The 25,543-nt window shown below is 36.7% G+C and overlaps 3 protein-coding genes across 3 annotated transcripts; 1 reads left to right on the top strand and 2 right to left on the bottom strand.

Annotated features, from left to right (window-relative positions):
- Window positions 1-615: 615 nt before the first annotated feature.
- LOC121742356 (LRR receptor-like serine/threonine-protein kinase GHR1) lies at window positions 616-5,394 on the bottom strand. The gene is made up of 3 exons (XM_042135474.1): window positions 3,419-5,394; window positions 1,688-3,226; window positions 616-1,499 (listed from the first exon to the last, which is right to left on the bottom strand). The coding sequence occupies exons 1-3, from the start codon at window positions 4,479-4,481 to the stop codon at window positions 916-918; spliced, it is 3,186 nt and encodes a 1,061-aa protein (XP_041991408.1). The 5' UTR covers window positions 4,482-5,394; the 3' UTR covers window positions 616-915.
- Window positions 5,395-9,515: 4,121 nt separating this feature from the next.
- LOC121742420 (probable receptor-like protein kinase At1g30570) lies at window positions 9,516-13,072 on the bottom strand. Its single transcript, XM_042135555.1, has 2 exons — window positions 12,715-13,072; window positions 9,516-12,601 (listed from the first exon to the last, which is right to left on the bottom strand). Exon 2 carries the CDS (start codon window positions 12,533-12,535, stop codon window positions 9,923-9,925), a length of 2,613 nt encoding a protein of 870 aa, XP_041991489.1. The 5' UTR covers window positions 12,536-12,601; window positions 12,715-13,072; the 3' UTR covers window positions 9,516-9,922.
- A 7,130-nt stretch (window positions 13,073-20,202) lies between these two features.
- LOC121811141 (N-acetyl-D-glucosamine kinase-like) lies at window positions 20,203-24,741 on the top strand. Its single transcript, XM_042211937.1, has 7 exons — window positions 20,203-20,548; window positions 20,959-21,106; window positions 21,640-21,831; window positions 22,288-22,416; window positions 23,632-23,801; window positions 23,992-24,122; window positions 24,388-24,741. Exons 1-7 carry the CDS (start codon window positions 20,359-20,361, stop codon window positions 24,463-24,465), a joined length of 1,038 nt encoding a protein of 345 aa, XP_042067871.1. The 5' UTR covers window positions 20,203-20,358; the 3' UTR covers window positions 24,466-24,741.
- The last annotated feature ends 802 nt before the right edge of the window (window positions 24,742-25,543 follow it).

The following is a 25,543-nucleotide window of genomic DNA, read 5'->3' as shown; positions in this document are numbered from 1 at the left end:
TAACAAAATTAATAGTACACACTTTAATTATTTGAAGTGTTCGACAAATTAAAAGACTGCATACACTTCTGAACTTAATTTCCTTTTTATCACATTATGTTTATACTTCACCTTTACTTTACACTATTAGTATCACACCCGTGCTATACATGACACATTATAATTTATTTATAAATATAAATGTATATGAATATAGATATATTTTATTTAACATAATAATGCATTAAAAACAGAAAATAAATATAATTCATTTATTAAAATTTGAATCTGAATGGGAAAGAATATCCATAAAAGTAATAAACCTAAAATATAGGATTTTTTTATAGAACTATTATGTCTTAAATTATTTAATAAAAAAAAAATTAAAATAGGTACCTCTTCATCCACTAATATGAATTTTAAAAATATAGAACAAAGTGGGTAGAAAAAGTTAGAGGAATGTGAATCCTATATAAAAATATTAGTTTACAATGAGTAAAGTGAGTTAGTAGAATGTACTCAAAATAGTATGAAGTGAGATAATTAGTAAGGAAAGTTATAATAGAAAACTAACCCACATAATAAGAGGATGGAAGAAGTATTATAAATTTTTATATTAAAATTTAAGAAAACTAATTAAAGTATAACGTATCTCAATGCCATAGAACTAAACTGAACTTCATCATCCCCAAATCGGCATTTTGAATTCGAGATGACCGGAGATTTTCCCGACGAGCCGTCGGAATCAGAAAAAAGAAGCTGGTACACATCAAGATAGTCCCAATATACAACAATTGTTGCAAAAATAAAAATAACAAAAATAACAAACTTTCTACTTCCACTACTCAAAAGCAAAAAAAAAAAAGGGAGGTGAAAATGAGATATTTAATCCCCACCTCATATCTTGATCTTCACTAAAACAAAAACTAACCAAACCTAAATGGAGGATAGATCTTCATACACATTCTTGATGCCCGGCCTCTCCGACACCGAACGGATGCACCGGAGGGCGATCCCGAGCACCTCTTTCATCCCTTTATCGGCTGCAGGGACGCTCATCTCCGCCACCAACGCTGCATCGAAGCACTCTGCTCCTCGCCCTTCCGCCACCTTAAACCGGACCCAATCCGACAGCCCGACTCCTCCATCTGCACCCGAGACGACATCACCAGCACATTTCCCGGTTAAGAGTTCCAGCATAATGACTCCGAATGCATAGACATCTGATTTGAACGACGGGAGGGGCTTCTTGGACGCGATTAGCTCTGGCGCGCGGTAACCTAGAACACCAGCGTCGAGGATCTGTTCGATGGTGCCTGATTGGGTCATAAGACGGTGCAGACAGTAGTCAGCCACTTTGGCGTTGAGATCGGGCCCTTCGAGTAGTACATTTGCTGCTTTGAGGTTTCCGTGAGGCACGGCTCGGTCGAAATGGAGATAGTTTAGGCCACGTGCAACGTCTACTGCGATCTTGAGCCTCTGTGCCCACGTTAAGGGCGGCCCCTTCCTCCCCGGTCGATCTGCAAATAGTAGATTCGTTGAAAACGTAGCTTAGAACCACAAACACAACATAACAACTTTCCATTGTGCATAATCAGTTATCAAATGTCCAAGAATCTACTTAAAATGTATCAACCTCTCATCTAACCAATTAACATTGTAAGCCAAGTAGCAAACGAAAAACGTAGTTGTCTTAAAATCGAATTACCGTATAGAAAGCTCGCGAGGCCACCGGGCGATATGTAGTCGGACAGTATGAGCTTCTCATGTTGTGTGGGCCCCCAGTAGTAGCCTCTGAGCCCCACCACATTTGGATGTCTGATGTTGGAAAACTTCTTTGCTTCTTTAGCAAATTCTTTCCTCTGCTTAGCAACACCTTCCCTCAGCCACTTCACGGTCAAGAACAGCCCGTTCTCCAGAGTCGCTCTGTACGACGTCCCGTGGCTGCTCCGTCCAAGGACTTCTGCCGGTGCTCGTGACAGCTCCTCAGCAGAGAACGAGATAGTGTCGTCTAGAAAATACAGCTCGCCTGCCAGCCGATCGGGAGATTTGACATCTAATCTCGAGAGGCTATCTATAGTGTATGAATCGCCAGATTCAGGCGACCACGAGAAGTGGCCGGTCTTCGATGGGGAGAAACCGGTTACTGCTGCCAGTTTCTCTTCAGGGTCAATTATCTCTGATGACGACCCTTTTCTCGACCTCACTAGATCCTCAGCTGAAACAGTCAAGCCACTAGCACGGTCCCTGCCACCGATGCTAGATGGATTCGTTGAAGGGCGGCTGGCGTCTTTGGTGGTGACAACAGGCAACGGCCTCTTGGATTTCCGCTTGCGACAGATAAAAATGACGAGTAGGATCAGAATGATCAAAGCAGCCACACATGAAACTACTATTGCCACGATAACAATAGTTCTCATATGATTATTACTCGAGTTTCCAGCTTGGCCTTGCCTTGATCCCGGAGGAGGATTAGGGAATTGCAAGTCGGAGTTGCCAGGGTAGAACGAAGACGTAGGGAACCTCCTCAGATTATCAGGGACAACACCGGAGAGATTATTATACGAAGCATTGAAGCTTTGGAGACTATCAGCCAAATTATCTGGCAGATGCCCGGTGAAATGATTCCCGGTTATGTCCAACGACTGTAAGTCTGTGAGATTACCAAACGAACTAGGCATAGACCCCGAGAAATTGTTTCTACTGACGTTGAGCGTTTGAAGTCCAGTGAACGAACCAAATTCATCAGGCAACTCACCGCTAAGCTCATTGTCAGCAAGATCAATCACAAGAAGATTTGTAATGTTAGAGAGAGGCGAGAACTCAATACTTCCGGAGAAGGCATTGCCCTGCAGATGAAGTTCCTTGAGAGTCTCCGACGTTAAAAGAGAAGCTAAAAGAGGTCCGTCTAATCCATTGAAGCTGAGATCGAGAGTGGTGAGCTTCGGAAACAACGAGATGGCTTTAGGCAGGGAACCGTTCAGGGAATTGTGGGAGAGGTTGAGGTGATTCAGACGCAGAAACTGAGCCGTCGCCTCTGGAATAGGCCCTGTCAATTGGTTCTGGCTTAATTCAAGGAACTCGACATTCCCCCATTTAACCAACCGAGTCAAATTTCCTTGAAAGTTGTTTCTTGACACGTCGATCACAGCACAGCTTCCCGTCAGCAGAGGAAGCTCACCGGTGAGCTGATTAGAGGACAGGTTAAGAGTGTGCAACGTCGTCGAAGTAATCATACTTATAGGCCCTGTCAAGTAAAACAAGGTGTTAGCAATACAGTTACTAAACAGTTACTAAAACAAGAAAATCAAACACTAAAACATCACATCGTAATTCAATGGGCATTCCTAACAACAATCAACACTAGAAATTATGAACATAAGATAAAATTCACAGTTTTCTAAAAGTAAAAAAGACAAGTTCTGAGTAGACAATATACCTGTAAGGTTATTCCCACTTAGGTCCAGCTCAGTTAGGACCAAAGAGTCTCCTTTCAGAAGGTTGTTCGGAACGGGGCCAGTAAACTTGTTGTTGCCAAGTCTCAAGACCTCGAGATCATAAACAAAATTGAAGCCTGGCAATTCCCCAAACAGCTGATTGTAGCTCAAATCCAAGACCTTCAAGCTCCCAAAAGCTTGCGCGTCGCCACCACCAACGAGCGATCCCACAATCTGGTTGTGGCTGAGATTCAAATGCTTTAGAGATGGAGAAACTCCTTTTAGAAACTTTTTCTGATCCTCTGCAGCATTAACTAGCAAATTCCCACTAAGATCAACATGGCTAGCTGTAGTGAGCAGCAGGAACAAAGGATCAACCTTGCCATCGAGCATGTTTCCATGTAAGTCGAGCACATCAAGCTCAGTCATCAGCTCCAAACCCTTCGGGACGCCCTTTGTGAAGCTGTTCAACGACAAATTGAGATACACCAAACTTCCCAGCCTCGTCAAGGATGAAGGCAAGGGCCCGGAGAGCAAATTCCGGCTCATGTCTAGAGACCTAATCGAGGCAAGACCGGATATTGAGTCCGGAATCGCACCAGATAAGTTATTTCCAGCCAGTGACAGATTCTTTAGGCTAGCAAGATTACCAATCTCAGATGGCAACGAAGAGGATAACAAATTATTCGAAACATCGAGATACTCAAGGCTCTTGAAGTTGCCTAGGCTTTTTTCTAACTTTCCAGATATGGAATTGTTTGCAATTGACAGCTTCACAAGCATTGTTAGATTAGAGAACACACTCAAATCCACATCAGCAGATAAGCCTAAGTTATCAAGAACAACAGCAGCAACATTACCACCATTACACATGATTCCATTCCAAGAAGAAGGGCAGCCATTGAAATCAATTGACTCATCATTCCATGAGTTCACTACAAAACCAGTTGGATCATGCTTGATTCCTTTCTTGAACTCAAGCAATGCCAAGATGTCCTGAGATGGGAGCTGTCCGAAGCAGGAGACACAACAAAGACTCACAACAAGAAGCCTAAATATCCTCATTCTAAACCCAAGCAAAAACAATCTTGTTATCCACAAATGTACCTCAAGATTTGGAATCTAAGGAAATGTACTGTGTTATACAGCAACCAAACAAAACACCCACAACTGAATTCCACTAAAAATGTGTTCTTTCACTGCAACAAACACAGAGCCAGAGCTTCACACCACATTTTCAGACCACTACACCTTGGAAGGAAAAAGACAGCACAAAATGGAGATCTAAACAAAGGAAACTTCACCGTTCTATCACCATGGAGGAGTTGGTAACTTTCCTTTTCAAGATTCAAGCTCCTCCTTTCGACAAAAAAAATTGATAGCTCAAAATACAACCATGTACTAAAGAAAGACAACAATTTCTCACTTTCTAATGTCAATGTAGCTTTCACAAAACCAAAAAGGGTGTTCAAATTATCTCACAACAAACTACTATGGACACGATACATCAAAAAAGCTTAGGCCTTTTGAAACCCTAAAAGACGTGAAAAGGAAAAAAGCAGGGATTTTTATGCAATTTACACAAGAAAACCACACTCCCACTCACTTTCTCTCTCTCTCTCCATACACAAAAGGCAACACCTTTGTCTCTTCTTAATTGATGATTTACATCCCTTTTTTAAACTTTTAAATCCTCCAACCAACGCAGCTCACAAGTGGGGAAGCGCAACACATTAATTATGTTTTGTTCCATCGTTAGAATTGTGGGAAATTCTTAGCCCAACTTTTATTTCACTTTCATTATTCTACCTTTTTAGTCTAGCAGTATTTAATTGTATTAAAACCCCCAAATAAATTCAGGCTATAAGCTTTAATTAAGGGGTTATTCTTTAATCAAGAATCTCTGGTGGCAGATAAAAGAAACAGTAAAAAAACAAAAGCAGCAGAAGAGAGTCAGAAGAGAAAAAGAGAGGGAAATAGTAGCGGGAAATAAAATGGGATTAAATGCGTAATTATGCCCGTGAAAAGGGGATTTGGGGAATCTTAGCGCGTGGTGGACGTCAATGAGAATCATCAAATCTAGTGTATAAAATTGATTGGGGTCCATTTATTTGACATGGAAACTGTGCGCTGCTTTGAGCTCATGGAGGAGCAGAGCATCGGAAATCGAAAGTGGTGTTGCAGTATTGGAACAACACTGGGTCCCACCAAGTTTACTCTTTGACTAGGGTTTTTTTAGGCCTCTAATTTCGGAAATTGGGATATTTTAGAACAATAAAATAGGATTTGAAAAAAATAGACTTTGTATATAGGTCATCCGCATCCTTGTCTCTTATACGTCTTTTAACCGTCTCATCTCTTCATTATTCATAGGTCTCATTGTATTTTTTACCTCATCTCTTAACTAAGAGACAATACATGCATGCCTCCATCTCTTAACCATCACATCTCTTAACAATTCATTCAATTTCATTTTTAATTTTAATTTCCAACAAATTCAATTAATAAAAACACACTTCATTAAATAAATAAAATTATAATTTAAAATTCTAAAAAAATAAAAAACACATAATTAAAATCTAAGAAAAAAATTAAAAACATAATTTAAAATCCTAAAAATAAATAAAAAAACACATAATTTAAATCCTAATATTACAATAGAGAGTTTTTTATGATGGATAATTTGTGGGAATGATTTGATATTTATAGAAGTGATTGTGGGATTTAAAAAATAGAAAAAAAATAAAAATTTGAAAAAACGGCTAAAAACGAGTGGGCGTCACGCACGAACGGGAGCGCGCCAAGGCGCGTGACGAGACGTCTCGCCAGCTTCCTCTTCGCGGAGAGACGTGGGACAAGATAGAGACGAGACGTGCCCCCGCATTGCTGTCTCGATGCCGTCTCGTCTCTCCGAGACGAGATAGAGCCCGCATCGAGACGCGATGCGGATGCTCTAAGAGTTCTTGTTGAATGTTTATTTGAACTATTGTACTTTGCTTTCTTTTTGGAATGTATATTTGTGTTTTATAACTATAAAGGAAAGAAACATATTTAGTATTAGGGCATCCACAATGGAGCGGAGGATAGCCCGCCCTATGCTCACTTTCACCTGCAATGGGGCGGACTATAGCCCGCCCTATAGTCCGCCTTACTTCTATTTTGTATTTAATTTTTGTTTGCAAATATATCAAGCAAAATTATAAAAAACACAATTAAGGAAAATCCTACATTTACTTAAATAAAAAAAGTTACAAAATTAAAAATAAAAAAATGCACTACAGATAAAAAGAGGCTACTCTAAAGCATTCCCAACTTGCGGCGGAGGCCATCGAACATATCCTGGAGGTATGCGATTTGACCCGGGTCGTCCGTCTGCCTGAGGCCGTGCGTGTCCAACAACGTCCTATAGTTGGTGGAGACCACCAACTCCGTGTAGGCATGTCCCGCTCGGGGCCGGGGTAGGCGGCGCGGCCTGTGAGGATGTCGCCTTGCCCTTGGTAGCCATGATGCCAGCGGGACGCCGGGAGGACATCGGTGTGCCGGAACTCTCATCCTCGTACACCGGATGGTTGAGGTCCATTGGAGCTGCGCCGTTGTCGCTGCTCGTATAATCACCGGCAAAGGTGTGCTTCGCCCTCTTCTTCGCCGCCGTCGATTGGGGCAGCACACCTCCAACGAACTTCTGCTTCTCATTCAAGAGCGCCCAGGACTAGTAGTGCTTGAAATCACCGTACAATGACATGTACGACTGCACCACTTTGTCGTGCACATCCGACAGACTCTCGTCGCTGCCCTGCTCCCTCTCGAACTTCGCGTACTCCGCCGAGAACAAATTGACCTGCTTCTTTATTTACTCTCAGTGCTTGCAGAGCGGCTTCCTTTGGCGCTTGTAGGCGGTCAGCGGCTTGGCCTCGTTGTATTTTTCAGCGATGCGCTCCCAATACGCAACAATCTTCTGATTGTTGGCGAACACCGGATCCTCTGAAATATCAATCCAACACCTCGTCAAGACGATGGATTCTTCCGGCTAGTAGTTCGTCCTCCCCAGGGTGAACTCTTCATTCACCGCCGTAAGCGGCAACTTCTGGGCTCTTGCCTTGGTCCGCTTCTTCTTGGTGGCGGAGCCCGAGGTGGCAGCGGCGGAGGAGGGAACGGCGGCGGCGGAGGAGCGGTCGCGGGGTGGGGCGGGTGCGCGTGGGAGAAGGCTTCATGTCTGACAGCCCGTACGAATTCGTGCTGAATTCGGGATCGTACTGGGTGTTGGAGTCGAATGGTCGGTACTCATCGAATTCTGTACCCGGCCACTGTGCACCACCACCGAACATCGGACTATTTGGATTTGGGTAATCTCCGGGATTCATTTTGTTTTATAGTGTGTGAAAATTGAGTGGAAGGAGTGAAAATGAGATGTATATATATAGTGTGTGAAAATTGAAAAAAAAAATGAATACGAGTCCCTTCGTCCATCACATCGTCCGCGTCTCCCACAGTGGCGGACAAAGCCGCGGACTCCGCGCATCGTCCGCAGAGGATACCACAGGCGCGGACAATGGAGAAGCCATCGTCCACGATGCTACAGTGGCGGATGAAGGGGCGGAGGATGCGAGGGATGCTCTTAGAAAGTATATGAGCTTTGATTTTCACTCAATTCTTAATATAAATGTCAATTTGACCATATAAACTACTCCTTCCGTTTGCTATTGGAGTCCCATTTTATGGGAGAAGGATTTAAGAAACATTAAGAAAAATGAGTGGACAAAAGTTAGTAGAATGATGGTCTCATTTGTATATATTACTTTTAAATGAAATATGAGTAGAATGAGTTAGTGAAAAGTGGGATCCTATTACCATTTATGGTAAAAATGAACTGAGATTCTTATTCGCGGATGGACTAAAATGAAAAAACGGAACTCCTATTCGTAGGCGGAGGGAGTATATTACATATTCCTAAACGAAGGCATACACACTAATTGGAATTCAAGAAACACTAATAGCAGTACTTAGTACTCCATTAATTTCAATTAGTATTTTTTTTGTTATTTTAGTCACTAATTTAATACTACTATATTGTATTTAATTTCTCTGTTTACTTATATCAACAATCAGTACCAATGATAATGATGTTTTTGTTTATCTATTTGGAAAATGAAAATGTGATTTAATTTATAAAATTGTTTGTTCACAGAGAACGACCGCAGTGTTTCTAGCGAGGTCATTCATCCCAATACGGTCAATAGAATTTAATTTTATTTTAAAATCGATTGCAAATGACATGACACTCTTAATCAACATACGTATTTTTTTTTTTTAAATATGTCAAATAATAAAACTTAAAATATTTTGTAATTTAAAATCTATTGCAAATGGCACTGACATTCTCTTAATCTGCATCGAAACTATGTCAAATAATAACGTGCTACTAGTATTTTTAAAAGTTTTGGAAATTATACTAATTTATACTCCATATTGTTCAATTTCAATTTTATGACCACTTACATTACATGTCCCCAAATTAGGATGAAAAAAGAACAATTTGAAAGGTGAATTTGAATTGTGTTAATCCAACATCATTCAGTGATGTCAGTGGGCCCATTGCGCTGTCATGTAAATTCCACCGTCGATTTTTTTTCCAGAAAGTGATTAAATTTAAAGGTAGGATTGGATCTGGGTGTGGGTCCAGGTATGCATGGTATGGGCCCACCAGTGGCCCAACAAATTCCAACAGTTACCATAAGTTTTGCACTGTCAAATTTTTAATTAAGTTTTTCAAACTTCTTTTTTAGTTGGGAAATGAGAAAAATGATGATTAATTGTTCATTTATTAGATTTATTTATTATTCATTTGCTACAAATTCCATTGCAATCAACTTTAACATCCATTGTTTTATGAAAAGATAAGATTTATATAGCTTATAATTTTAATATAACATTGTTTACAGAGCAGTCTATAATCCTAAATTCCTAATAAAAGTAAACTACCCATTTCACTGTGGCCTCACACAAAGGCCCAAGTAAGATACTTTTAAATGTAGTTAGTAGTTTTATATTTGATACAAATCCCTTTGCATGAAGAAATTGGGAGACAATGGTGGCAATAGGTTCAGATTATAACTGATATAAATATCAAACTTTGCTACAAATCCTTACAACTCAAACTTACACAAATGGTGTCTGCTATCTGCAGTCACTGTAGGAAGATGGCCTGACCTTCCCTCACAATAAAAAGCCGAAACATCATGTTAAAATTCAACAGTTTCAGACATCAAAACAAGAATGAAAGAATTGGGCATAATTATAAGGCTACATAGCAACAAATCTCATAAAAAAGCCATTCATAAGGAGCTACATACTAACTATATATGGTGGCTGCCTTTGTTGCCACCGCCTTCGCCTTCGTCCACTGTTGCGCGTTGCAGATTTTAAACGACGAACCCCCCACAGCCTCGAATGCATATGCGCATTCATCCACATGATGGGATTATATGACAAATCAATCGTCATAGTTTTCACCTTCCTTCCTGTTTTAGCATCTGTGAGAATTCATCAGCTCCAACGACCATAGGATCCAACGGATCCCTCGATTCATCGGTCTTTGAGGATGATTCTGCATCCGACTCCACAACAGGCTCGTGCCCCGTCTCATCAATGGTGTGCATACTCTGATCAAGCATTGTTGAGGCGGCCGAGTCTTCTTCGCCAGCATTGCTGCGCAGCCAAGCGTCTTGCAGCTGCAAGACGTATTCCAAGTGCCACAGGACTTCCCCCATGGTTGGCCGGGACTTCCCCTCGTCCGCAAGGCATTTCTCAGTGATCTCGCCAAACTTCATCAGTGATTCCTGTGAGTAGTCGCCTCTCAGCGTTGAATCAAGTATTCTCTCGAGTAAATTCTCCCGTTGCCAACGCATGGCCCACTCTGCGAGATTGATCTGCTCCCTAGGCAGCGTTGGATTGATCACGGCTCGTGCACAGACAGCTTCGAATAGGACTACACCAAATGAGTAGACGTCTGATTTCTCAGTCAGCTGCTGCCTTCTGAAGTACTCGGGATCCAGATAACCGAAGCTTCCCTTCACTGCAGTGCTCACGTGCGTGTGCTCCAACGAAGGGCCGGTTTTGGACAGCCCGAAATCAGCCATTTTCGCAACAAAATCCTTATCCAACAAGATGTTGGTCGTCTTCACGTCTCTGTGGATGATGCCTCTGTCCGAACCAGTATGGAGGTAATGTAGCCCTCTCGCGGCACCAATGCAGATCTCTAGACGTTGCCTCCAACTCAACGGGGGTAAGTCGCTCCCAAACAGATGGCTCCTGAAAGTTCCATTAGCCATATACTCATACACTAGGATCATCTCATTCTGTTCATCGCAGAATCCAATCAACGAGACTAGATGCCTGTGTCTTAGCTTCGACAGCATCTCAATCTCCGTCTCAAACTCTTTCAATCCCTGCTGAGATTGTGGATTGGCTCGTTTGATCGCTCCAAGAACGCCTTCGCCAATCTCACCTTTGAACACCTTCCCGAATCCCCCCACTCCAATCACTAGACTCTCATCAAAGTTATTTGTTGCTGATCTAATCTCAGCTAACGTGAAACGCCTCCCTGACCGAATAGTCCCGTTCTGCCCGTTCGTGTTCTGATAGTTCGTTGATGAACCTTTAGCATTCGCAGTACTGAATCCGTGTAGGAACAGTGGGCGCCACCCGGGAGGGCCATTCTTGGTGTCGTTTTCTTCTCTTTTCTTCTTGCAGAACCAAAACACGAGCACCCACGTAGCTGCAAGAATGGCAATTGATGCAATGCCTGCTCCAATGCCAATCCACAGGATCAAACTTTTCGAAGCTTTCTTCTCGTTTATATTGGTATAAGTCTCTACATAGGCGAGATTTCCAATCCGGCTAAGCTTGAAAACCTCCAAACCATTCAATATAGCATCGGTCCCAGCAGACCCCGTTGTGGGATCAGGACCTAGCTGTATCCAAAGGGTGTTGCTGCTCGATGACATAGAGTCGAGGTAATCCTCATGATACGGCTTGTTAAACCCTCCAGCTCGCGCGTAGACATCAAAGTTGTCAGCAGCAGTTTTATTGTCGATGAATATCCTAAAGACCCTCTGATTTGCATTGTCGAACACCACTTCACAAAAGTGCAGACGAACCATGTACTCAAAATCCGGATGCACCTCCAACTTCCACGACATGTTGAATCTCTTCTCCATGACTCCAGCATTCGTCAACACCCTTACTGACTCATACACTGCGAGAGGAGCCACAACAGTGTCGTTTGGATTGGCATACGTCACATTAGCCTTGGTGTTGGGCACAGTACCAGCATCCGCATTGATCATATAACCCGAATCCATCTCCCAAGTCCTCCACAGAAGCGAATCATGGGAGGACCTAATAGACGGACCACCAACATTCAACCTATACATCGTCTCCATCCCTCGTTTCCCCAAGTCCAACGCGCCACCCCCACCATTCCCCCCAACTCTTGTGACCGAATCATCAAACAGCCTATCCCCCACCTCAACAACCTCAATAGCACTCACGAAACCAAACGACCCCTTCGATGGGACGAAGCTCACAACCACTACGTTCGACTCCACAGACAAGAAATACTCCTTCAACAAATAGGTATAGCTAGAGTTGGCAGCTTCAGATCCAGGCAAGTTCTGATTTTTATCTGCAATCTCACCGGGAACATTGAACTCCGAAACCAACCTCAAACCATTGGCCTCAACAGAAAAGAAAGACTCATTGACATTGTATCCATCAACTACCAATGGATAGAAATGCAGCCTAAGAAAATAATTCTCATTAGGAACTTGGAAAGTATAGTTCAAACCCTCACTAAAAATCCTAGCCGTTCGATACAACGGCTCGTAGACTCGATCACCATTGAACACACTAGTTGAGGCCTCAATCCCAGCAGGGGAACTAAGGGTGACATTATTTCCTGCAGCAGCATCACCTGTCCATCTCCTCCCATCCACATTCACACTAGAATTTGTCCCACAATTTATTACAAAAGACAATTTCTGAGCCTCCACAGAGAAAGCAAACATAAAGGAAATCAAATGCAACAACAAGCCTAAACCCCTTCTAAAATAGCCCTTCATAGTTCAAACCAATCAAGAATCCCTTTTTCTTCTCCTGTTTCCGCCCTTCTTCTCCCCCACAAATCACTACAAGATTAAAAACAAAAAATCATATATAAAGTTAAATTAAATCAAAATAATGACTTCAAAATCACCAAATTCCCTCTCAAACAAAAACATCAAAAAAACACTAGACTTACCTTCACCAAACACAAGCAAAATTAAGACCCCCAAAGAGGGCTGCTGATTCCAACAACAGTAGAGCAGATCTATATGCCAAGAAAGGTGTTGGGATTTTCACAAAGATTCAATCTTTTTTCCCAAAAATGAAAGTATTTGCTAAATTCAGCTGAAAATATGAATTTAATGGAAACTATTGAAAGAAGTGGAAGATGTGGGTAGGCTGGAAATAAGGTCACAAATACAGTCTGGCGATATTTTGATGCTTATGTTTAATTTAGGAAAAAAGGGAGCCAAGAATCTTGAATAGGCATATCTGTATATGCAAACTTTATCACAAATAAAGTGTAGGCGGCAGTTTTGTTGCAGGTTGTAACTGCTCTTGCATTTATCAGCAGTCATATGTTTTTTAAATTTTTTATCAATTTAATACATTTGTAAATCATAAATTAAAAAAATGTGAATTTTTATCTGTTTTGAAAATTTTGGGGATTAGTGGCTGTTGGTGGTGCCAGAGCATGGACCTCCATTATTGTCACATGTATATGTCTGGAAGATAATCAGCAGTTAAATTTGAATTAATGGGAATTCACTAAAATGGCCTTGTTTTGTGTGATTAAATTAAAATATAATCTTGTCGTATTGTTTCTCCGTACCAATAGTACCCTCTGTACCTTTCAGACAATATAACGCGGAAATTGTAATAAAAACAGTAGAAATTAGCTGTGATTGCTTGTGTTTTAATTTTCTTGGACATAAAATATATGGAGCATGTATTTTATCATCTAGTGTTATATTTTGATGTCTAAGAGCATCTCCAACGGCGGACGTCCGGTCGGACATTCGTGACGGGCGACCGGACGTCCGCCATTGTAAGGAAGCAACTCGGATACGGATGTCCCGTAAGGACGTCGGATGTCCTTGGACGTAAGGGCGACGGGCGGGCGGACGTCCGCCATTGTGGCGTGGGTCGGACGTCCGGTACTATTTTTTTTTTTAAACTCTATATATACGGCTCGTTGAACTTCATTTTATTCGTTGAAATTTTATTTCCGTAAACGTAAATTGCTTTATTTGTGAATTTGTAATTTTTTTTATTGCGGGAAGTCCTAGTGGGAAGGCCGATGGGGGGCGGATTGTGCAGGGGAAGTCCTAGTGACGTGGCAGTGGGATGGGAAGTCCTAGTGACGTGCCAGGAGGTGTTTTTGGGAAGTCCTAGTGGATGTCCGAGTGGGACATCCGTGCATTGGAGATGCTCTAAGCTGAAGACATGGAAATTTCGTTTCTTTGTAAGTTATTTTATTTATTTTCTTTCAGTATTGTCGAAGAGTTGTCATTATTATTTTATTTTAATTATTAATTTTAAATTATTTATTATTTATTTTTAAAATGCAACCAATTTAAATCTCATATTACATCATCTTGTCGATTGGCTTTTTTGAAGCGATGAAGCTATAGCTTATGATAATTAATTAAACTATAATAATAATAATTAAATTATGTATATTTATACTATAAGAAAAATAGCTTATTTGTTCAGGACATCTGTGATGATTAAATTAATACTAGTAGTACATATTTATTGTAAATATAGATAGAGAAACTAATCTCTTGACACAATAAAAAGTTCTATAAAGATTTTATAGGTTATTTGTAGAACTGGGAATTTTATTTTTGTAACCCAATGGTCTCAAAACAAGTGAGGTAGAAAGCAAAATAGTTTGACAGCAGAATCTAAAAAAAGTGATGAGCATATATAAAAACTGGATCGCATTTTAAATCCGACCAAATCTCACTTTATTTAGTGAAGTGATTGAGAATTTCAATGGGTGAATTATATTGGCAATTTAATTTGTCCCGTGAGTCAATTATTTAATTTGAATTTTTTTAAAAGTAAAATACATGCATCTAGTGGTTTTGGTTCTTATTAATACATTTTGTTTCATTAGATCTTTATTAATTTTTATATTATTAAATCATTACATCAATGTATTTTGTTACATTAGGTATTTTACAATTTTTTGTCTTTATACCTATACATTTTTAATTTAAAAGAGTTTTACAGTTTTATTTTTAATTTAACGGGCTCTTTATTTAATGGACTTAATAATTTAATTACGTTTTATTATATTAATTAAATTTATTTAATTTTCTTTTTTTCTTCTATCAATTTTAAAATTAATTCAGTTGCAATATCAACTCGACAATTATTGAAAAATGAAAATTTCATTGATATGATTTATAACTATATATCAACTTATAAATATTTCATTTTTCCAATGATTCTTGAGTTAATATTATAGCTAAGTTCATTACAAAATAAATAAGAGATCTAAAAAAATAAATAAATAAAATTATTTTACATAAAAATAGTTAATTAAATTTTGAAGTTCATCAAATGCATTAGTACAAGAATCTGATAAAATAAAATATTATAGGATAGGTACTTTCAGTCGTGTTTTGCATTTTTTTAAATAAATACTACTAGTTTGATAGTATAACATGATAACAGCTACCGTATATGGAGTACAAATTGGCAATAATATTTATTAATGACCATATATATAATTTATGATTTTATTTTAATTCTCTTTTATAAGTGGCATATATGCTGTAATAAGTACTCCCTTTATCCCACTATAAGTTAGTCGTATCTACATTATTCTCTTATTTACTTTATTTTACTTTTTCTTCACTCTAACTATTTACTACTACTCCCTCCGTCCGCCATTACGATTCCATTTATGGGCGGCACGAATTTTAAGAAATGTTAAGAAAAGTGGAATAAGGGTCTCACTTGTATATATTAGTTTAAAATGAAATGTGAGTGAAATGAGTTAGTGGAAAGTGGGATCCTATAACTATTTATGGTAAAAGTGAACAGGGACTCCTATTCGTTGACGGACTAAAATGAAGAAACGGGACTCCTATTCACGGATGGAGAGAGTATCATTTTCGCAAACAACGACCGTATAGAAACGCTCCACTTGTTGTGGGACGGAGGGAGTAATTATCATCGTAGTAAATATAAGTTGTTGTAATAACTGATTATTAGTGTCAATAAATTTCAATCTCAAATTCCCATAACAATACGCGCTAAGTTAAGATCACTATTTTAAAAAAAATCACTATTTGCAAATAAAACTATACCTATGGAGTATATGATTTTATTTAAATTTCAAATTAATGACATCTAAAAAATATCGCTCTATCCCCCAAACCCGTATAATACGGGATGAGATCGTCTGCTGTGGCACAACAGGTTTTGTGCCTTCAAGACCTGCGTTTTAAGCACAACAATTGTTGTGCCAAATGGCACAGCAGACGATCTCATCCCAATTAATACTCACTAATCTTCCTAACTCATTTACAATATATCTAAATACTAATTAAACATTAGTTGTTATAAAAAGTTTGGGATGAGCACGATTAAATAATTTTTAGACGAGTTTGGTGGTTGAACAATACTAACCAGATGATTTGATTTCAAATAGTCAAACCTACATAAGTTTAAAATTATTTTATCATTTATACTTATAAAATAGGAGTAGAGCATACAATAATTTTTTTTAGTAAAAAATCGATAGATTATACGATAGTTGTCTATATATAAACAAATTCACAAATATAAGTATTACCATTGTTAAATTTATGTTTAGTCAAAATTCGCCAAATTATACAATAGTACTCTACATACAAACAAATTCACAACTTAAGTCTTTTAATTGTATTAATATGTATCCTAATAATTTATATAATTATTATTTGCCTACATTGCATTATGCATATTAAAAAGAAAAAATGTCACAAATATGCTATCTCTAAAGATTTGATATGACATAAAAAATTAGTTCATATTCATAATTTGGTTGAAATAATAACTTTATGAATCATAGACCAATAATTATTTAAGTTTCAATAACACAAACTTTTATTGCAATTCTTTATTGACGAGCGATTATTGAAGTGCATCTTGATACTTTTTTGCCGGTGGAAATATTTGGACTTCAGTCAAAAATTTCAAAATAAACAATCCATGTGTTTGAATAATTATTTTTGGGCATCTTTGACATTTTTGTTGTGTTGTTTTATGTTCCTATTTGTTGATGGTTCATCCACCACAATAATTCTTCCCTTTAATTGAGGAAATGGAAATCTCTATTTTTAGGGTTTGAGTTATCCACCGGCACCAACAATTAGTATGGTAGGTGTAGATGTAGATATCAAATTCATATAAATTGAATGTTTTTTAATTATCTTATTTTGTACTACAATTGTGTTTAATTGGATGTGACCTCGTGATTGACGGTGTCATGCATATTGCAAGTTATTTATAATATATATGTAATTATATTGTATACTTATTAGATTAATTAGCCAATGTATTAATTAATTATATGCATCTCATCTTGGAAAATAACTTAATTCTAAATTTATTTACTACGTCCTTATAATTAGTCTCGCCCAATTTATCAATTAAACTACGGAGTATATATTAATTCAAAATGCAATATATGATGTGTAATTTACACCTCTAATTTGTACGGAGGTGTTAAATTTATGTTGTGTAATTTATACCTCTAATTTATACGGAAATGTCACGATTTAGAGATATTTATGACATTGAATTAATGACCAAATTTGAAATCACAATTGCCAGTCACACAACAATTTAGTGTCAACTAACATATGCCGCTCTAATTTGAAAAAAATCAGTCCAAGACAATTTTCTATTGTTAGTCAATAAGATTATAAAAGAGTCTTGTCGTCATGGTTCTTCCAATGTCAATTCAGATTATTTAAATTTTAATTGTATCAGGCTGCCATATGGTTAAATTAGATGGGCAATTAAATTTCAATAATAATAGTAGCACATTGTCTTCGTAATATAAGTGCTTAAAATAATAATTTTATATACAAAATAAATACTACTCCATTATAGTAGTAGTACTACGTATCTTATGTAAGCATTATTATTATTATTATTATTATTATTATTATTATTATTATTATTATTATTATTATTATTATTATTATTATTATTATCTAATTTACACCATTAATATAATTAATTTTACAATTATAAAAAAAATCATGTTCAATTTGTCATTTTTTATAACTTCGAAAATAATAGACAAATCAAAATTTGAATTTTATATAAAACTAACGATATAAATAACGACATTTAAGGCATTAATTAGAAACATACTAAATATATAAAAATTAAATAAATAATGATCACAAAGTAAACAAAATTGATGATCAATCAATGTATGTAAGTATAACATTATGTTATTACACGCTAAATTAGTATGAGTGATCACTATTAGTAATAAAACTATAAAAGCAATAATAATAACAATATATTTAAGCAGAAAAATGATTTATAGCAATTTAAACATGTTTTCGATCTTACGTGCTATTTGAAACCATACATGATTTCATTTAAATAAATATAATTATTTACGCGATCTAAAAATATAAATCAACATATAAAATATTACTTGCATTCTCCATAATTACCAATAAAAACAAAAATGATGTCGAGATACTCGATCTTGATTTTGATATATTTATATGTGTGTTTGATAATTGAGATCAAGCATTGTGTAATGTCTCAGACAATGCTGCATGCCTTTGTCGTAACACAATTAGTTGATTTGGCCTTTCGATGGGAAACATTTTGCAATTGTTATTGTCGTAATTAATGCAGTGGTTTAACTAATCCACTTAATTATGTTGGTCGTTGAATAAGTTTTTAAATCATAATTATGAAGGAGTAACATGTAATGTACTCCACCAGCTAATGATGTCAAAATCTTGAAGAATAATTATCAACTCTTTCATTTTCATAAAGTCAATTTAGTTTAAATGTATCTTTCCACATTGTGACTTTATTTTTTATATCATTATCAATTCTTTTTTTTTTTTGTTGTTTCATAAAAAATTTCGGACAAGTTGTTGTTCTACCAGAACCTGAAGTGTAATTTAGTTGACAAGATGTTTCTCATATATTCAATAATATGGGAGTTTAAATCACAATAAATAAGATTGTATGTAAGACATTTCCAATTTTTCTGACAAAATTTCTTTTGAAATTAACACAAGAATTAAACACAGTGTACATAAATTGAACAAATCTCACGATATTTTAATTTAAGTATCAAATTTTGAATCAGTGAGAAGAAACAAAGATAAAAACAATCATGCATGGAACAAATATCCCATTTCAAAATTAGGTAAATGAGAAATCATTGCTAAAAAGACATTTCATACTTTCTTAAGTGAATTTTCTTTTAAATTAAAACAAAGATTAAACTTACATAAATTAACAAATCTCAAGAAAGTATTCTAGTTTTATTATAGTTTCTTTAAATTTATTTTGAAACAAAAACAAGTAGGAGTACTAAAAAGATAAATATAAGAATTAGTACAGAAACAAATCAAATTAATTTTATTTTCGTTTGAGTTTGTAAATACTCATATTGCACAATGTGTATATCAAAAAAATAATCATTGATAAATCGAAACTATTGTTGCACATTTTTTTACACAGTTTGAATTTTGACGGCTCAATTGTTATAAGCTGTGTTTCAAAATTTCAATGGTTGCATAATCTTATTATAAAAAGTATTGAAAGATATTTTATATACCTATCGTTCAATCTACCTAATTAATTTATCTATTAAGTTAATATAATTATAAAGTCAAGCGATCACCTATAATAGCTATTATGAGACTATTATGCAGATCCCAATTTGTTTAACTTTTTTTTATTGGGAGAAAAATTAAAGTTACGATAAAATTAGTGATTATTTAAATAAAGGATTATAGTCCTCAAGTGAATCAAACGAAATATGATCCAAATGTAGCTCCTTGATCCTTCAATACGGAAGATACATTTATACTATTATCTCATTTTTTTAGAGTTTTCAAATTTATTCAAATTTTTATTTAATTCGTTATGTAAAAACTATATTAATGACCCGAGTCACTTAATTAATACATTTTCAATAAAATTTAAAATTCATAATCTCTACCAATATTTTTTATGTGTCCAACTCTACAATCAACCCTAATTTGATTTCATTGAGGACACGTGCAAAATTACATTTTCGCATTAACTATCATATATATTCAATAAATATGTATTTGCGTTTTAAGTCATTCCAAACCCAAATAGTCATATAGTTATTATTCATTGACATAAAAAGAAATCAAGATCAACTATATTAATGTCACTAATCACTATCCAAATTCCAAACCAACAAAAGTTCGTGATTTACAATAATATTTGCAATTTAATTATACAATATTAGAAAATAAACAGAAACAACATACGGAAAGTTCAGTCTAACCAAAATAAAAGTGTTTTGCTGGAATAAGAATATAGAAAAAAGCAATAAATTACAACCAGCCATTCTCTGCAGTTCCTTCGATGCAGTTATTTCTTTTTTGAACTATACATCGTGCAATTTTAGTAAAACGTTAGTTCCACAGCTCAACAAAACTGCATTTGGTGGGAATTACTACAGTTCATAGCGTTGGATTCCTCCTCCTTCTCCGTCGCCAATGGAGTAATCACAATTTCGTAATTCAGCAAAACATTCCAAATAAAAAATAAAAAAAGGAAAATAAAATTTCACACAAAGAAACGATCGGCGATGGGTTCTGAATCGGAGGAGCGTCGTAGCGCCGAAGAAGAGGTGATTTTGGGGGTGGACGGCGGCACCACTTCCACCGTGTGCGTTTGTTTGCCGCTTCTGCCCTTCTCCGACAACCGCCAATTGCCCGATCCTATCCCCGTTCTCGGCCGCGCCGCCGCCGGTTGCTCTAACCACAACAGCGTTGGAGGTACTCCTGATTATGCGATTGAATGGATGGATGAAATTCTCATAGCTACTTGCAATTTCAATTAGGCACCAGTGAAATTGATATTGATCATCATCACCTAGGTTTCCTGCTTCCGAATGTGACATGACAAAATTTTCACTTCGTCTCCATATCTTGACTTGTTAAACTTACATGTTCTCCTTGAATGGTGTATTTGAAAGGAACTTAGCGGCTATGGACGTTGTGTTTAAGTATTTGGCAGTGTCAATTAACTATTGTGTTGTAAAATATATGTAGAAGATAAGCTAAGAAGTTTGTTTTTGAATTAAGTCTTTTGTAGTTTGGAGAAAGACAATGGAAGAGTAGAATGGTATGGAACATTATATCTCAGTTTATGAAATCTTTATTGCTTTTTGGCATCATGCTTACAGAAACTGCGGCCAGAGAAACACTTGAACAAGTTATAAATGAGGCTCTTTCTAGAGCTGGCAAGAATCTTTCAGCAGTTCTTGCTATATGCTTAGGAGTTTCTGGTGTGAATCATCCATCAGATCAGGAAAGGGTCTTGAATTGGATTAGGTATCGCGTCTCTGTTAAATTTGACTAATCCGAATCTTCTTTGACTGATTAGAAATTTGGTTTTCTTATCGCATGTATACTGTATACTGTAAACTATGGAGTTTAAGATCTGCTTAAGTCCTCCGTGCATGAGGTTGTAATAGAAACTTATTAAGAGACTCATTGGTAGCTAAATAACTGTTTTGTTTTAGAATCAAGCTAGCATAATACAGTGAACCTTTTATTGTATTTTTTAGAGTGAAATATTGTGAAAAGCTTTCGTTGGTTTTGTCATTTCCTTTTCATGTATATAGAACTTACTAGAGAAAGCTCGAGAACTACTGAAGGCTAAATCTTTCTAAAAAATGAAATGCAATAGTAAAACTGAGTATAGAAGTTCGGTGCTAACTAGATGCAGTTTTATTAGAAACATAAGCTGAAGCTGCTTCTTTTAATGCAAAATCATGTCAAGTACGTCAGGTGTTTTTGTAAATTTTGGATGTATGGTTGCACCATCTTTTGAATTGGTTTTGATTGTGTAATCATTGTTTCAGGAATATATTTCCACGCAATGTAAAGATATATGTGCAGAATGATGCTGTAGTAGCTCTTGCAAGTGGGACAATGGGGAGACTTCATGGGTGTGTTTTGATTGCGGGCACTGGATGTATTGCTTATGGGTTTACTGAAGATGGAAAAGAAGCCCGCTCTGCTGGTGCAGGGCCAGTATTAGGTGACTGGGGCAGGTAAGTTCAGAACCTGCTGGCGACTCTTCTCTTAGACTATCTCTTTCCTGAATGCGCTCTGATAAATTATGATTTTAAAAGTTTTTAATTCTTTATGAAACTAGTTTAGTATTTTAATATTGGATGAGGCATGACCAGTTAATTTACATGTATACTATAGTCTGAGACTCAGAAAACTGAAGTTGATCAGTCATTATTGCAGATAGTATGGATTATCTGTTTCAAGCCTTTAATATCCCACTATATATTGAAGAGTTGTGTTTATACTACGTACTCTTGTTAAAAAATGAGTGAAACTTGTAGTATAAACTTAAAGTTGGCGATGTTACTGTTCTTATACAGTCTGAAATGCTAGGTGTAGATGCTTCATATCTTAGTGATACATTGTGCTTGTACATAATGTATATATATTATTCTATATGATGAATTAGAACAGTGACTTGCTAATGCTTCCAGTGGTTACGGAATTGCTTCTCGGGCATTGACAGCAGTGATGAAGGCTCATGATGGGCGTGGTCCAGCAACGATGCTAACAAACTGTATTCTGCAGTCACTTGGTCTTTCATCTCCAGATGAAATCATAGGGTATGTCTTTGTAGAAACTTATCCCCTATGCATGCTTTCCATGCTGCTGCTGCTGCCAAACAGGCTACTTATTATGATCTTGCTGTTTTTTGCTCTGTATCGAGTTAGATTCCCCCAGCGTGCCTCTTTATAAATTATTTTGCAATGGAATGAGTGAGTTCATGATGGTATTTTGATATTTCCTTGGTAGAGATTAGATTGCGCTTTTTGCCTCTGTTTTGCCTTTTTCCAACTTGTAAAACTGCAATATTTCTATTGCCAAACAAACAACCATGAAAATTTGTTCCTATGGTCAAAACAAACATATCCCAAACTCATGTACTCCCTCCGTCCCACTAAAGATGACCCACTTTCCTTTTCCGTCCGTCCACCAAGATGACCCCTTTCTTATTTAGGAAATATTTAAAATACTCAATTATCTTTTCCTTTCTTACTTTATTCATCTCTCTTAATTTTAAACACCCAACAACCTTTTCTCTCTCCTACTATTATACACCCAACAACCATTCTCTCTCTTACTTTTTGCATCTCTCCTACTTTTAAACATCAACAATCTTTTTTCTCTCTTACTTTATTCATCTCTCTTATTTCTAAACATCCAACAACTTTCTCTCTTCATTCTTAAACACTTTAAAATTAGCATGCATAAAATCTCGTGCTGTCCCAAGAAGGGGTCATCTTCCTTGGGACGGAGGGAGTATGCGATTTGAGTAAGATTAACTTTGTAGGTAAACTTTAAGTGCAACTATAGGTATATTTTTTTATTGTTTGAGATACAATAATTTCAAGATGTGATTTAGGGTTTATAATGAAAGTGTGTTATGTTTTGTGTAACTTTGCTCGATAGATGTTTTTGTATAATACTTATACTTATTTTCATCCATGTTTTCCAGATAGTAGTAATGAACAACTAAAGAGCTGTTATAATTTTGCAGGATTTGCTCATGCTAGCTGAGCACTTCTGAATTCTAACCTTTATGTTTAGATGTCGCTAGCTGTCTTTCAAGGACTAAGTTTGTTCATGAGGGACAAACTAAGATATTTTAGTATAAAAAAGGTTATTTATAATCCTTTCGTTCTCTGCGTGGTTGGATAGAGTAGTTCCATGTGCATTACAAGATGTTAATCTGTTAGTACTTGAAAATTTACGATGAGTATAACACATATCTTAACTATATCACCATTCTTTTTTATTTCTTGCTTATTGGAATTTAGGTGGACCTATGCAGATTCTTCTTGGGCCAGAATCGCAGCGCTAGTCCCTGTTGTGGTATCTTGTGCTGAATCTGGTGATCAGATTGCAGATGAGATCTTGAGCAATGCAGTCCAAGAACTGGCTTTGAGCGTGAAAGCTGTTGTCCAACGACTACATTTGGCTGGAGAAGGTGTGTTCTCATTTATCTTTGCATAAAATACATAGAGTGCTATAAGCATGTGTGATCATATTGTTGCAACTGTAACATGAAGACACGTAATCTTTTGCCGTTACTCCTCCATCGAATCTCTATCTGCTCAACTTACACTGAGCTCTCATACATCATATACGGCAACTGAAAGTAAGTAAAAGTATTGCAGATGAAAAGGGTACTTTCCCCGTTGTCATGGTTGGTGGGGTTCTTGAAGCCAACAAGAGGTGGGATATCGGAAATGAAGTTATTAACTTGATTTTGAAGGCTTATCCAGGTGCTTGCCCTATAAGACCAAAGGTTAGCCTTCTTCTTGTATGAAACATTTTTGCACATACACTTTCCAATAGTTGTATCCAGTTTTCTCAAATTATTCCCTCACGAAGATTGGTTATTGTTTCCTCTCCATCTTCCAGCCGATTACCATCTATATTTAATGTCACCCCCCCTTTTAAGTTTGATGTTGTTACAAATGGCTCTTCGCCCTTTTGCTCTCTCTGCATCTTCTAACTTTCTTACACAAGGAAAATGGGTCCGTGCCTGACGGTGTGTCTGATATTCTAAGGTTGAACCTGCCATTGGAGCTGCATTGTTCGCATGGAGCACGATTATGCGAGAAACAGAAGGAAATGGCCATAGATGACACTGCGTGCACAACATGCATCAAACGGAAACAACTCACACAGTCGGTCGTCAACAGAAACAGGGTTATTCTGAACCTTCTGCTGATTAATTTGATCAGTTTGCCGATACTATTTAACTAGATCATTCTCTAAATGTGTGGTAGAGCTAATCATATGTTAACTTGAACCTTAGATTTACAGAGTACATGATATCAATTGTGAGAAATGCATTTTTTTTTCTAGTTTTGTGAATCCACTCTAAAAATTTTCAATGAACGAATTGCCCTTTAATCGTATATACATGTACACGGTCTATCAATATCATAATCATGATCATTATGATTGCTTAGTTAGTGAGAGGTGAAAGCAAGGCATTTAAAGCCGTCAAAGGTAGTAATTCCTCCATCCCAACTAAGTTTAGTCGCATTTCTTTTTTGAATGTCCCAAATAAGTTGAGTCATTTCTTTTTTTTTTTGACAAAAAACAAAACATTCAATCACTCTTACTTTATCCTTACTCTCTTTTTATCTTATCTAGTATTATATTCATCTATTCTACTTTTCAACGCAATTTCTTAATCTTTGTATTCAAAAGTTTTGACTCAACTTAGTTTTAACAGAAGGAGTAGCATGTACCGGTAGCTTTGCTCATCTGTCAAATATATTAATGGAAATGGCGACTTTTATGAGGGATAAACTACCACCTCACTTTACAAAATTTATGGCGGCAGTTCAAACTTGTTGGAATTGCACAGCAATTTACCTGTTCAGACATATCATTAATTCTTTGATGTTGATGTTTGATCACCAGCTCAATTGGTTTACAGTTGAAACAGGAATTAGTTAACTAGCAACATAATTTCACGTGGAACATTAGCCTACACGTGTTAGTTGGCTATTGGACAAGTTCGCTGAGGTATTCGCATCCATAGTGAGAAAGAATGGCTTTTTTTTTAAATTTCACAATGTGGGCTTAAGAAATTCCAAAAACAATGTCATTTGATATTATGTTATCTCTTTAAAAATTTTAACAAATCAAGAGGTAGCCACCCCCTCTTTGTCCATCCAAAATCCAGCAACTGAAAGGAAAGGAGATACG

This window comes from Salvia splendens, chromosome 7 (assembly GCF_004379255.2).
Source record: "Salvia splendens isolate huo1 chromosome 7, SspV2, whole genome shotgun sequence".
In the NCBI taxonomy this organism is placed as follows: Eukaryota; Viridiplantae; Streptophyta; class Magnoliopsida; order Lamiales; family Lamiaceae; genus Salvia; species Salvia splendens.
This window is presented reverse-complemented; position numbering and strand designations above follow the sequence as displayed.

Excerpts from the sequence above, each read along its gene's own strand:
- LOC121811141 (XM_042211937.1), top strand. The coding sequence starts at position 20,359 with ATGGGTTCTGAATCGGAGGAGCGTCGTAGCGCCGAAGAAGAGGTGATT. Across the intron at positions 21,832-22,287 it reads GTATTAGGTGACTGGGGCAG|TGGTTACGGAATTGCTTCTC; the intron begins GTAAGTTCAGAA and ends TAATGCTTCCAG. Across the intron at positions 24,123-24,387 it reads CTTGCCCTATAAGACCAAAG|GTTGAACCTGCCATTGGAGC; the intron begins GTTAGCCTTCTT and ends TGATATTCTAAG.
- LOC121742356 (XM_042135474.1), bottom strand. The coding sequence starts at position 4,481 with ATGAGGATATTTAGGCTTCTTGTTGTGAGTCTTTGTTGTGTCTCCTGC. Across the intron at positions 3,227-3,418 it reads AAGTGGGAATAACCTTACAG|GGCCTATAAGTATGATTACT; the intron begins GTATATTGTCTA and ends TTTACTTGACAG. Across the intron at positions 1,500-1,687 it reads CCTCGCGAGCTTTCTATACG|ATCGACCGGGGAGGAAGGGG; the intron begins GTAATTCGATTT and ends TACTATTTGCAG.
- LOC121742420 (XM_042135555.1), bottom strand. The coding sequence starts at position 12,535 with ATGAAGGGCTATTTTAGAAGGGGTTTAGGCTTGTTGTTGCATTTGATT.